General features: G+C 40.1%; 1 protein-coding gene across 2 annotated transcripts in view; it reads right to left on the bottom strand.

Moving 5' to 3' along the window:
- Positions 1 to 217: 217 nt before the first annotated feature.
- LOC108649735 (uncharacterized) overlaps positions 218 to 12,489 on the bottom strand; it is a 37,523-nt gene continuing 25,251 nt past the window's right edge. For both annotated transcript variants that reach the window (XM_030385937.2, XM_030385938.2), the window contains exons 2-3: positions 642 to 1,664; positions 218 to 582 (exon numbers count right to left, since the gene is read on the bottom strand). In XM_030385937.2, coding sequence (XP_030241797.1) covers positions 240 to 582; positions 642 to 1,664 — 1,366 coding nt within the window. In that variant the 3' untranslated portion in view covers positions 218 to 239. The remainder of the gene's footprint in view (positions 583 to 641; positions 1,665 to 12,489) is intronic.

Genomic DNA, 12,489 nt, shown 5'->3' with positions numbered 1-12,489 from the left:
AGCCAATAAAAACAGGGCATTGAACTGGCAGCAGTTCGCTGAAGCTACTCTTTAAACACACTTATATTTGGCTTTATAAGAAAAATAATACTGAGTGTGGATTTGCCCCCAATTGTTTTGGTATTATTTAAAAGCTAAGACCAAATACAAATGATTTAAATATATCTCACTAATATTTGACTTTTCTATAATGCAATATTATAATTAATTTACTTACTTTTTTTTGAATAAAAATTATTTTAAGGCATATGTAGGCGATGTAGGCGATGCTCGAATATCTTTCGATTGAGCACCTCGATCAGTTTTCCCGGGTCGTTGGGCTTGTTGCACGTTTCCTTGGCAGAAAAGTGATCCAAATACTCATCGCGCTTGCAGTAGAGACAAACGCCATTTATGAATTCCTCCTCGCAGAGCGTGGCATTGGTGGAGCGCGCCCAATCTGCATTATTGATCTGCTTGAAGAGATCTCCGATATAAATGCGAGCAGTGGAGACTGCAGAAAATGCATTGGACGCGACAGTTGTAATTGGATTGTGCTCCAGATTCAATACCAGCAAGTTCTTAAGCTTGTTGAACAGACCCCTGACATATGTATGGAGAGTATATTAAGGTAATAGCAGCAGGGTTTATTTGCGACTTACCCTTGTATTCTATCCAAATTGTTATGGGCCAAGTGAATTTCCAGCAGCATCGGCGAGTGACTGAAGAGCTCATCGGGCAGTCTGGCAATGTTGTTGCGCTCCAGGTGCAGCATTAGCAGTTGCTTCTGAGACTTGAGAAAGTCCCTGCCGAGATAACTGATGTTGCTGCGAATGCCAATGTAGGATAGATTTTCCGATTTCCAAAACAGTTCGGCCGGCACATTATCGCCGCAATTGTGCAGCTCGAAGCCGCGCAGCTTTGTCATGTGCCACAGCTCCTTGGAGCTGAGCAACGACATGTCCACGCTGCTGTTCTTAAGCGAACAGTCCAAGGAGAGTTGGAGTAGCTGCGTCTGCTTGGCAAAGATCTCGGTGCCCACGCTGGCCATATTCCTGACGACAATCGATAGCCTTTTCAGCTGCGTTAGGGGATGCAGCAAGGTGGCTGGCAAATCACTTCGGCCCTTCAGAGTGAGCTCCGTAATATCTGTGACATTCTCAAAGAAATTCGCTGGCAGCTCAGCCTTAAAGCCAATCAAAGAGATTTTCTTGAGTCCTGGATAATTGGTAAAGTGCTGCTCGAGCAGTTCGTCCCGCTCATCGCGAGCCTCAAAATAGTTGGAGATCTCCAGTTCGGTGTAGTTGGTTATGCCCAGCTTCGTAATCAGGCTGCGAATGGTTTGGGGATTCGGTATGGCACAATTGTCGATACTTAGTCGGCCAATGCGTCCGGTTTTGAGCGGTGGCAAGTAGCCAAAGCCGCGCACATCAAAAATACTGCAACTGACACTGTACAGCTGCTTGGAGCTGATCAAGGTAACCATTCCACACTTGATGCGCTGATCCTGGCACTCGCATTCGTTGTTTCCCTTCAATATGGACTCGCAACCATCTTTGGTCGTGTAAATGGCGGGCACTTCTTCAGAGACCGTTGCATTGTCCTGTATGCTAGGCAGGACCAGGGCTAGCAGCAAAATTGCAATCAACATTTTCGAGCTGCGTTCCGACATCGACTGAAGGTAGCTACAAATAAAAGGGAAGAGGTGAACTCAATTTTAGGTATTTATTATGTGTTTACCTGCCCTCTACAGGTAAGCTAGGAATTCAGAGTGAGTTAAATATGCCATGAACTTAACCCAATAATTCCTCTCTAGTCAAAATGAGCAGGCCTTGATATAGATATATAGGTGTATATTCTTACCTGGAACAGCTGCCTTATGTATATTTATTTATATGGTATTTATTTATATATATAGGAATATAGTTTAGTTAGAAGTGATGGTATGAGTTAGCTTAGCTTATATTTAATGTTTGTCAATAAATGATATTCACAAAAAGAATTCAAAATAAAATATGTAAATATCCATTTTTATGTTTATACGCCAATTTCGGAAATAACTTTAAATGCTTTCCATGTGATATAATTATATCATTTTATTGGGCTCCCTCTTCATTTTGGTTATTATCTCTTCACATTGATGTGGATTCTGTGCAAATGTGAAGTTCAATGCGCCGTTTAGTTCGCAGCACATAGGACGAAGTTTTTGTTTTTGCTTTCTGGTGCTGGGGCTGGGGCAGAGGCTGGGGCTTGGCTGTGAATATGGCTGCTTGGTATCAAAAATTACATTTCATTCTGGTTTTTGGTTTCATTACAAATGCAAAAATGCAAAATGGCAAAAGGCGGCCATTATCTTCATTCGCGTCTGTCGATCGATAATCGCTGGCAGACAATCCAGTCCAAGTTGAAATTGAAGTTGAAGACGTAGCACCGATGCTGAATCGTTCGAGGCGTTCATGCGTAAATGGCTGCCCACCTTTACGCAGTTGCACTCGCAGATCTGGCCAATGCATTTGAATTTGCAGCCGCCAGCCTTATGATCACATCAACATGCACCAATCAGCCAGCCAGGCAGTCAGAGAGCCAGTCAGCCAGCCAGCCAGACTCAAGCCACTCAGGCCACTTTCCTGCATCTCGTTCCCGCTGATGCTGCTGTGTTGGCTTGAGGCTTCGGGCTTCAGCGCGGTGGCAAACATTTTTTACGATTTTCTTTTGATGCCTTGAATCGCCGTTTCGTATTCCCAAGAGCTAAATCAATAAATTACGTGACAGGCATGCAGAAAACTTGATTACTTCAACTCCGAAACTCGTACCATCGAATGAGCCAGCTCCAGCGATCTTCGCTCTACGGTTTCCTTCATTTTGATTGAATCAATCAAAAAAATATTCATTTATATTTAAAGGCAGGACATCCATCTTGCGATCATGCACATACACATGTGCACACATACATATGCGTGTGCAACAATAAATTATTAAACGCTAGTTTATTATTGAGTTCTCTCATATATAGGCGATGCATTTGTATTGTATGTATAAAAAATACAAATTACATTCTTTGAATAATATTCGTAGTAGTAGTTTATTGATTTTCAGCTTTAGACTTAACTTTCCGCTTCTAAGTCAAAAGCCAAATTAAAAATGTATGCGAAGTTTAAAGTTTGCAGCAGCTAAGGAAAGCCATGGATGCAGTGGCCTCAAATGTGGATGAATCCCGACAAGGGAGCTGGAAGCCATGTCACTACATATTCAAGTTGATTGTGCCACAAATCTTCATTGATTTTGATTCCTTGGACTACGTTGTTAAATCGCCTTATTCGAAGAGCTTTTGCCTAGACTTGAACGGTAAACGGTCTTCACCGAGAGCAGCCCGAATGGTAAATACTTTTGTAAGAGTGCCGTACAACATGACAAGCAGCAAATAAATGGTCTTAATCCTGGCCAGACAAAGGGCTGCTCCCATAAAAGGGCAAGACCTGGACTCTGGCTTCAGCTAATAACTCACTCATACACAACGCCGCGAATGTGTCTGGCCGTCTAATGGAATAGGAATGAAAACGGGAATGGGAATGGGAATGGGCATGGGGTTGGCCTGCTGGTCTTCCATTTATGCGATTTGCATTTGATTTATTTATTGTAAATTATACGCCGCATGCAAATTGGTAGCTACACAAAATACGCGAAGGAAAGAGAAAAATTAAGTTGTTGTGCAATGGTTTTCCAAGAAAGTTTTTCCAGTTGCGCTAAAATTGCCCCAAAGGGCTTTTCCGTTGCTCAAATAATAATTCGCTTCAAATTCGAATACGCACGTTTCATAACAAAAATAATATACCAGCTAGCACAAGCCCAAGACACAAGAAGGCATCCAATACATATTGGATTGCCTGCAGCGCCCACGCAATGAGAAAGCGTCTCTGGCAAACCCTTTGCCCAGGGGCCACGAGCGTATCCCTCTCGCTTAGCCACGGCGTCCCCTTGGTGGCAAATCAAATAGACGCATGAAATTTAATAGTACGTACAATTTTTGACATTTGCCTTTGAAAACAAATGGAAACGAAAACGAAGAGGAAAATGGGAATGGGAAGGAGAATGAGAATGGAAATGGAAATGGTAATGGGCAATAGGTAATAGGTAATGTTAATGGCAACACGAACTGGGACAACGCCCACACCGCTCTGCTCTGGGTGTTGGGATTGTTTAGTGCGTGGCATGGTAGTTTTTTTTATTTCTATTCGGCTTATTTCTAGGTTTCCGTCTATTTATTTATTTTAATTAAAGCGGACACGTGTTGCTGTTTTCTTGTTTTCATTGGCCCGGGCAACTTATAGACAAGCATCAAAATGATATCATTGCGAGAGCAAGTGGAGGAAATTCTAGCAACTGTAGCAAGGAGCCTTTTAACTTTTAACTTGGCTGTGTAAGCAGATACCTTTGTGAATATTCAAATGAGCTGACGACAAATTTGAAGAATATCCTATATCGATCGAATGGGAATTCAGGGACAGGCTCAATAGATGGGATAAGTTCATAATATATTTGTTTGATCTAAACATTTTATTTTTAATAATATTATTAATTTGTTATAGTTTCCATTATTATTCCGTTTTTATTGGTAAATCATATCTTTGCAGCAATATGGACTCGATTTTGCGCTCCTTGGTTACGTTGCATGCACCCATGACAGTTGCTATCGTCTGGGCATACAGAAATGGGCGTGGCCATTCATATTGCACAGCCTTCAACAGCAAATTTGCATAGTGGCTCCTTGCAGAAGCTGCAGCTCGGCCAGCACAAAATGCCCCTGAGTGGTATTTGCAAAAACTTGAACTGCTATGGCTATGGGTATGTGTATGGATACCTAAATCATGATCGTGTCTACAAAGCGGATAAGTTCTTTTGTTGTTTTTGTTTTTAACAGGCAAAGACTGGCTGCTTATCGCCTTAAAATAAAAAGAAGCTGCAGCTGAAGCCGAAGCCAAAGCCGATGCCGTTGCCGTAGCCGTAGCCGTAACCGTAGCCAGTAGCTAGCCGGGCATCAGAAGTCCGAAATTAGCACAGACAGTTTGCTGCTGTTCAATGTCTATGGCTGATTGTTGTTGCCTTTGCCGTTGCCGTTGCGGTTGCTGTTTAATGATTTCATGGACTCGCAGCTATTTTTAAAGTGCGTCGCAAATTATAGAAATCGCTACTGAGCGGGGTACACTCGCATAGCCTGAGAAGCTGACTTGAACGGCATTAATTTTATGTAATTAATGGAAATTATGAGTGGAACATTGAAATTCCTTGTGAACATCGCCCAGGACAACCGAAGCTACAGTCGCGCAACAGAATTGCCAACTTTTTAAGTGGGTAGGGCAGGGCAGGGTAGGGGGGTTCGGCCTGGGTGGGTCCTGCTCAGCGAATTTCCATCATTCCACATAGCTTGCCAAATGAAAGAAAATTAAATTTTTCACTGTCTGCTTAATTGAAACATTAGCCAAAAACATTTTATCTACTCTGTCCCAGTTATGTTCTCTGTTGTATGTTTCTGTGCTCTCTGCTTTGCCCTCTCTGTGTTCATTTACATTCAAATTAACTCGTAATGAAAACGAGTTCACAAACTTTGACTTTGGGGGGTTGCGGCATTTAATTAGTTGTTCTGATTGTTCTTGTTGTTGTTGCTGTTGTTGTTGTTTCTTACTGATGTTTGCTGGCCATTTCTTTTAGCTTAGTCTGTTCAATTATCCACGCACAATGTGCCGCCCCAGCGTCGTAGAGAGCTTTATGTTCTGTTTGCTTTGACACTATCAAGGCTCATTTGCTCAATTTATTGCAAGCAACATACTTTCCTTTATAAGCAAACAAAGCCATTTACGACTAGTTAAAAATCATTCAAAACGTAAATTGAATTAACAGCTGAATTGGACTTTTCACCACTTAGAGACATACCAATTTTTTGGTATCCCTTGCTCGACATCGAAAAAATGTGTATATTTGCCTGTAGACTTTTTTTGTTGCTACTTATTGTACCAAACACTCGAATCTAGGGCCATCATTGCTGGCCCACCATGAATATGTATAGGACGGCGTTTTTTTGCATACACAGCATAAACTGCAATCAAAGTCTGCGGCATCATCTATGGCAGCTCAACTCAGAGCAGAGCAGAGCAGGGCAGGGCAGGGCAGGCGAGGCGAGGGCAGGCATATATACCCACTTCCAGTCATTTTGGCACTTCAAATTGGCAAACAAACAAGCTCACGTTCAAATGAAATGTGAGCATAAACAGACATTTTTCACACAGCGCCCGTCACACCGTTCACATTTGCGAAGGTAAACAACTTGAATGCGTCCTGGCGGAGACGAGGAATCAGAATTAGGGGAAGCATTGCTCATACGGCGACAGCAGCAGTAAGGAGTGCAAAATAAAAGCGAGACGGAGAGCAAAGCCAAAGAAATGGAACGTTGGCAGGGGGTTGCCTCTGTGGCTGGGAGCAATTCACTTGACACGCAAATGTGCATAAACAAGGCATGAATATTCATGCACAGATATACAGATATGTATACATATGTATGTACATATGTATGTTTAGTCACTTTCTGTGGGTGCAACATGAAAGGGTCTGTGATATCTCGACTTAGAGATGAAATGCAATGCGCATAGAAAAATTTGTTCGCAAATGTTTGCACATCTGGTTTACGCAGCGTCAGGTGTTGGTTGGGCTGCTACTCTCCGAGCGGCTGAGGTGACTGAACCGGGCTTTTAGTGTAATGTATATTATGTAATCTACACGGCATATGAATGAATATTGTGAGCCGACTCTTTTGAAATGTTCTATGGCTGGATAGGTCGTTCACTCCCACAGCCTTTCGATATTAAAATTTCAACTGACTAAAAACATTTGCACAACAATCATAAATCCTTGTCAATCACACGCGGGACACACTCCCCAATAGCTTGCCGCCCTGCTTCGACAGTGACAGTCATCATCATCAGCCTTATCCTAAGCCCCAGACCCCATATGATTTTAAGCATAAACCATCTATTGCCAAACGCTAGTTGCAACTTTTTCAGACAGCCTCCAACAGCCTCGACTTCTGACTTGCGTAAGCGGAACTGATTACATCTGTCGTCACCGAGGCTAAGGCTTTTCGGTTAGCTGCGTGACAAAAATTTTTGACTGCGCCCGTCATTTATTTGATGTGTCGCTTTGACAGCTGTGTCTTCGATAGCGACTTCCACTTGACGATGGCTTCCGAAGAGAGAAAAGAAAAAAAAAACAACTTTTGCTTGATTGGGCGTAGGCTATTCTATGTTTTCAATATCTTCTTCTTCATTGATAGCAAGTTTAATTTCTTTCATCGCTCTGCCAACAATCAATCATTGCGAATTTAACGTGGCTAAATAATTGTGGTTTGTAACAGAAATATAGCCACATGGCATTGAAGTTGACTAATGTGGAATCGATGTCGACTACTCCAAAATGCAAAATCCGATATGATATTAATGCTTGAAATGAAACAGATCGAAGATCAAAAACTTAAAAATATCAATGTATATCCATTTACAAATGTGAATAACAGAAACGGCTAAATACATCATAAATTAATCGAACGCAATGCAAGATGAGGCTAACCCAACGGTAGCCGCTTTTTGGCCTTTGCCGGCAAAACAGCTTCAACAAAATTATTTAATTTGAGCTGCAAATTGCTCGCTTGCAAAGTAAGGTGGCAGAAACCAAAACCGAGACCAGAAAACCGCAAGAGTTTATGGCTCGCTGCTACTAACAGTATCTCATTGTCATGCCTAAATCATGTTTAACGATCAATAAATGAAACGAGTAAGAAGTCGTCGGACTCGTCGCTGGATCACCTACCGGCGAGTCGTCAGTGACGTTTTGTAAGATTTTGTTTCCTTAGAACTCATCGTGTTTGTTGTCTTCTTGTCTTCTTGTCTTCTTCTTCTTCTGTGTGGGCTCCCGAACAAAACGTTCTGGGTAGGTGTGAATATAGCAAATTGAATGGCCGAGCGGGCAACTTCAAAGCCTCAACAGCAACTTTGTTGTCTGCCCGAAATACTGAAATACCCGGAATGCTCATTATGCAAATTCCATTTCAAATCTCTATTTCATTATCGGCCAAAATACTTCCCAGACAATTTACTGTCTCGCCAACCAGCTGCAACATGCAATGTCAGCCGTGTAACAACATTGTAAACAATTGTATCACTGCATTAGCTCTATCATTGCGTTATCAGTCGGTGTTGCTCTATTTACCAAGTACTCCACATTGACAGCTGTAGCTGGACTCAGGCAATAGAGAATTTAATAAATTTATCGAAAGCCACGTTGAGCTCGAATCGCAACTTTTCGACAGCTGTCCGAGGCAAAACAAAAAATTAGCCTTCATACCACAAGAAATAATAAGCGGATATTGGGACAGCATTATTTCCGCTCATTTTAATATCAACCGCGTGGAGAAACAAAATACAAATTTAAAAGATAAACACACAAATCAAAATCATCCTAAGCCAAATGAAAGTGAAACCCGAATGGGAAGGAGATTTTCTGTACAAAAAAATGCAAACATTCTTGGAATATTGGGGTAAATTTTGTTACAAATTTAATGGTCGAGGGGAGAACTTATAAAGGAAACACGTGCCGCGAGAGTTTTCATGATATTGTTAGAAAAAAAGAGAAAAAAAAAACACCGCAAAATCTTGTTAAAAAATTAAGCGACTTTCTTGGTTTCCTTTTTTTTTCGGTAGCGAGTTGCAAAGAAAACAAGTTTTTTAGTGTGGGTAGCAAATGCATTCGAGAATATATATTATGACCAAATGCACTCTGAGTTCGTTATGAATGAAAAAACAAGTGAAAATGTGCCAGCGGGTATTACAGACTGTGCCATGCTCAACCCAGAGCCTGGTATGATAGAATCGGAGGTCGAGAATAGCTTGGAGTATATCTCTACAAGTTCTTACTTGTTTTATTCACTTCTTATTTCTCATATGCACATTATTTATATGTTTAACTCGATAATGAAACAGATTTTATAAATTTGAGTGCCAACAAAACTTGTGCTCCACCGAAATGAAACCAATATACTCTCTTCACAACACTAGCAAGTGTATAAAAAAAGAATCGCTTACAGCGAAATGGCATTTATCGCAGGTAACCCACTGTGCACAGTAGGCAGGCAGAACTGTACAGGGTGAGAAACAACGACTAATGCACAAAGGAAATTATAATAAGCGCAGTATTTTCTTGTACGATTCCCCCAAATAAGACCTGAGAATCAGAGACGCCACAGAGTAAGTAATGTAAATCGCCTGACGGCCTTTTGGCTTTTCATGTTTTGCCCATTTGCCGCTTTTATCAGACTTATAAAAAGGATTTTCGATGTCGAAAGCATCTCGTATTTCGCTTTATTATTACGCAGCAGCCAGTCGGTCCGTCAGTCCGCCAGTCCGTCAGTCCGTGAGTGAGAGAGTCCGTAGGTGGTCAGTGCGGGTGGCGCCCTATTTTGTAGTAGACTTGTCATATTGCAACGACCTCTCGCCTAGCTTATTATTATGGCTCTTTTTTTTCATTTCATTTCATTTTTTTGGTTTTTTATTGTTTTCGTCAGGGTCGTTTTGTATAAATGGATTAGGGCAATTAAAGTGTGCATCTGGGGCTGTGTTGGGTGTAAAATTATTAGCGTAAATTATATCTGTAAGAAAAAGCGTAGAGGAAGCAGGCAGAATCTTTACTTTACTTAGTATACACATATTTTACAAACACAATAGTTTTAGTTGAACATTGCTAAATTTTTAACTTTACAATATACGAACTACAATATTTTCTGTCAGGTATATTCAATCGTTTGATTGCCTTTTTCCTTTCTTTCTCTTTTATTTGTATTGCTTGATAGTGGCTTGAAAACTAATTAAGCAGCAGCTAATCATTAGCAATGCTAGAAAATATTTTAAATGACTCGCATGAGTTGTTAAAACAGAATTTCACAGATACCATCAATAAATTATTTATAGATTGCATAGAAAAAAAAAAAAACAATATCGAAATGTTGTTGAAGAAGTTGCTCGACTTTGCGTTACTCTATATTTTATGGTTCATATTCAGCAGGAATGAAGTCTCCATAATTAATTGGATAAAAATCAATCTAGATATTCTTATTCATTTTAACTCGCATTCATTTTAAACTCGCAGATAGATTATAACGAACATTTACAGTGATAATATACCCTCTTTTGGTTATTTGAAGACAGAGCATAATTGGAAACTTGTATCTATATAAATATGTACCGTGAAATTGAACAAATAATGTAGCAAGAAAGTAGGCGACTCAGCTCAGGCTGAAAAAATCAACTTGAAGGTTATTAATGATCAGAACAATTAATACTCTTTTAGGCCGGTTTATAGCCCCATTGAAAACGTATAAGAAACTGGTAGCATATACTTTCCATTTACTCTTGGTTCATTCTTTTATTTGCATTCTCAATGGGTATCTGAAGTGTGGCATGATATATTGAACATGATAACTGAGTTAAACTTCTTAACTGCCCCAGTTATAAAGAAGTTGGACATTTTATTGCTATATTATAGAGTTGAAGCTTAAATAATGCGCACTAAACTAAAAGTTAATTGTGTTTACGATCAATGAACTTTGAATTTGAGCTTGTATGATATTTACATTTTTATAAAGTTAAAAATAAAATCACTTGACATGTTTTTTAATTAGTCGCCAAGCTTTCAAACTGGCATTTGGCTGAAGCCATTTATAAACTTCTTACTCATGCATTTCTATTTATAAAGTAAAGTATTTAATGTGGCTTAATGCGATATTAATTTTTCAATATAGCTGAACGCAAATATTTGCAATGCGCATGTCAACTTGTAAAATAAATAAAATACTTTGAAGTACATAAAATGCGTGAGCTGAAACAAAAATTCATTGAGTATTTTGTTGGCGAGCAGAGAATAGTTGGCAATTTGGTTGGCTCTCACATGCATAGAGCAAACCATCAAAGACATTCAAATATTTTGCGGTTTATTGTGGATGCCTCAGCCGGGACGATGGCCGTCCTCGGGTTACAGCTAATATAACTACAACGGGACATGTCTATATCTATGTATGTGGAGTGTAAAGTGTTTGTACTGGGCACATGTGGCATTCTTTTTTATGCCAGACTCAAACCAATGTCAGATATGTGCCGGAATCATGGGAGAGCCAGCCGCCCTTGCTTGACATTCATAAAATGTGTGTGGAATTTTAGACGTACAGCTTGAATGCCAAAAACTCGAGATGCGAGATTTACAAACTGTTTCGTCGGCACTAACATTGCCAGACACGTTGGCATCGCCAGCCATTCTGTTGTCCCGTTGTTGCAGTCCTGCTAGTTAGTATTATGATCAAATTATGTGCGTATGTGTCCTACGTCTTCCCTGTAAGCCACATTTAAGTTTTAATTTATATGCAAATTAGCTGGCTGGCGACGACGTTTTGTGGTTCGTCAGCCAGTCTTGAGGCAAAAAATATGAAACTGAAACGGTTACAAAGCTGCAAATAATGACACATTGAGTAATATTTAATGACAATTTCAATCACTTTACAGCTGCTGGCCAACTATGTACGGGAAGACTTTCGAGGGTCATTGATGAATTTAGTGGTATGAATTCATGGGCTCAACGGACGGATATCTAATATATTGTTTTGATGAAATATAAAGTAAACATTGTAAAGACTAGCTACAAATGAATTTCATTTTGAATAATCTCATTGTGAAACCGATTGGATTTTAATATATGTATAAATGCATTGATCAATCAAATTGATGATTATCATCAACTTCACAGTTGTCTTAAACAGCTGCCAAGCATAAACTATTGTTATTAAGAGTCAATTTTAGTGTTCAGGCTGGGAATATATGCAAGCTGCTAAAGTTGATAAAAGTAATGGAACGGTAGATGGAAGCTTTGACAGTTGTTTTATTTGGACTGGGTCCTATCTATTAGCCCGCAAACGGCAGTTAGCAATCATAAATACAATCGTACTTGTACTACTCGCACTGGCATTCAACAATCGTCATAATTTATGAGGCTTTGTGAGCATTTCCCCTATCGAAAAGTCACAATAAAATTGATAAAAAATAAAACACACACACAAGCCCACAAAAATGAACAGTCAGTGGCAGTTGGGTATCGAAAATTGGCAAGAGGCAAACACAGCTAAATGGGAGCTGGCGACAGAAAAAGCAATTGAAAGCAATGCACGGCAGCTGCCAGCATTCACACATCATTTAATTTCGATTAGTCCACAGACAAACAGCAAACAGCAAATAATGCGAGCGAATGCTCGTAATATCGGCCAAGAGACACCTGACCTGAAAATAATTGTCACCTGTGGTATGAACAAAATGCCTAATTGGCACTCTCTTAAGGCGCGCACACACACACACATCGTATTATGCATGTGAGGAAATAAATCAACAGGACAGGAGCTCTCAATGTGCAGCCGGCTTGCATTGCATTCAT

This window comes from Drosophila navojoa, chromosome 3 (genome assembly GCF_054131105.1).
Source record: "Drosophila navojoa isolate 15081-1374.11 chromosome 3, UAZ_NAV_1.0, whole genome shotgun sequence".
In the NCBI taxonomy this organism is placed as follows: domain Eukaryota; kingdom Metazoa; phylum Arthropoda; class Insecta; order Diptera; family Drosophilidae; genus Drosophila; species Drosophila navojoa.
Note: the sequence above shows the minus strand (reverse complement) of the source record. Positions and strands in the feature narration are given on the sequence as shown.